The sequence below is a fragment of the Lichtheimia ornata genome (assembly GCF_029851405.1).
Source record: "Lichtheimia ornata isolate CBS 291.66 chromosome Unknown scaffold00390, whole genome shotgun sequence".
Taxonomy (NCBI): Eukaryota; Fungi; Mucoromycota; class Mucoromycetes; order Mucorales; family Lichtheimiaceae; genus Lichtheimia; species Lichtheimia ornata.
The window spans coordinates 1-525 of record NW_026695708.1 but is presented as its reverse complement, the minus strand read 5'-3'; the positions used below and the strand labels follow the sequence as shown (position 1 = coordinate 525).

The window sequence follows — 525 nt, the reverse complement described above, 5'->3', positions numbered from 1 at the left end:
CCATCTGGTACCGGAATGATGACGATTTGGTATACCGTTAGGCGATCCTCTCAAAAGAAGAAAGCAAATCAGAAGGAATTCACAAACCAAATCACCACCATACGAGCAACGTTGGGCGACCCCTTGTTCTTGAGAAGGCACTGCACGAATCACGCAAGGCCAGTTCGATCCATGGCAAGGAAGGACATCACTTACGTAGAGTCCAGGCTCATAGTTGTCCTCATTCATCCCTTCCCAAAGAAAGAATGATCCCCAATCCTTCCAATCATTACCCACCTCATGAAAAGAAATCCTCAAGGAAAAAAACGAGCCTATCACGAGAAGAGCGAGTTGGTTCAACACATTCACGGACGAGCCATTGCAAATCCCCTTTTACCTCAACACGGTGACCATGCTCTTCCAAAAATCCATGGTCATCGACCCATCCTCAACTCAACGCAGGCCTATAGAGCCCTGGACGCGTTCCAAGAAGCTTTTCCAGCACACTTGGCTAGTGCAGAGCGACGCAGCGGCCACTTGATACAG

At 48.8% G+C, this 525-nt stretch overlaps 1 protein-coding gene across 1 annotated transcript; it reads left to right on the top strand.

The window, feature by feature from the left end:
• Positions 1-279: 279 nt before the first annotated feature.
• On the top strand, positions 280-525 carry O0I10_013277 (uncharacterized protein; the record flags this gene model as incomplete). The annotated part of the gene is made up of 1 exon (XM_058493073.1): positions 280-525. A coding segment is annotated over one exon (246 nt), but the record flags the coding sequence as incomplete, so codon positions are not given.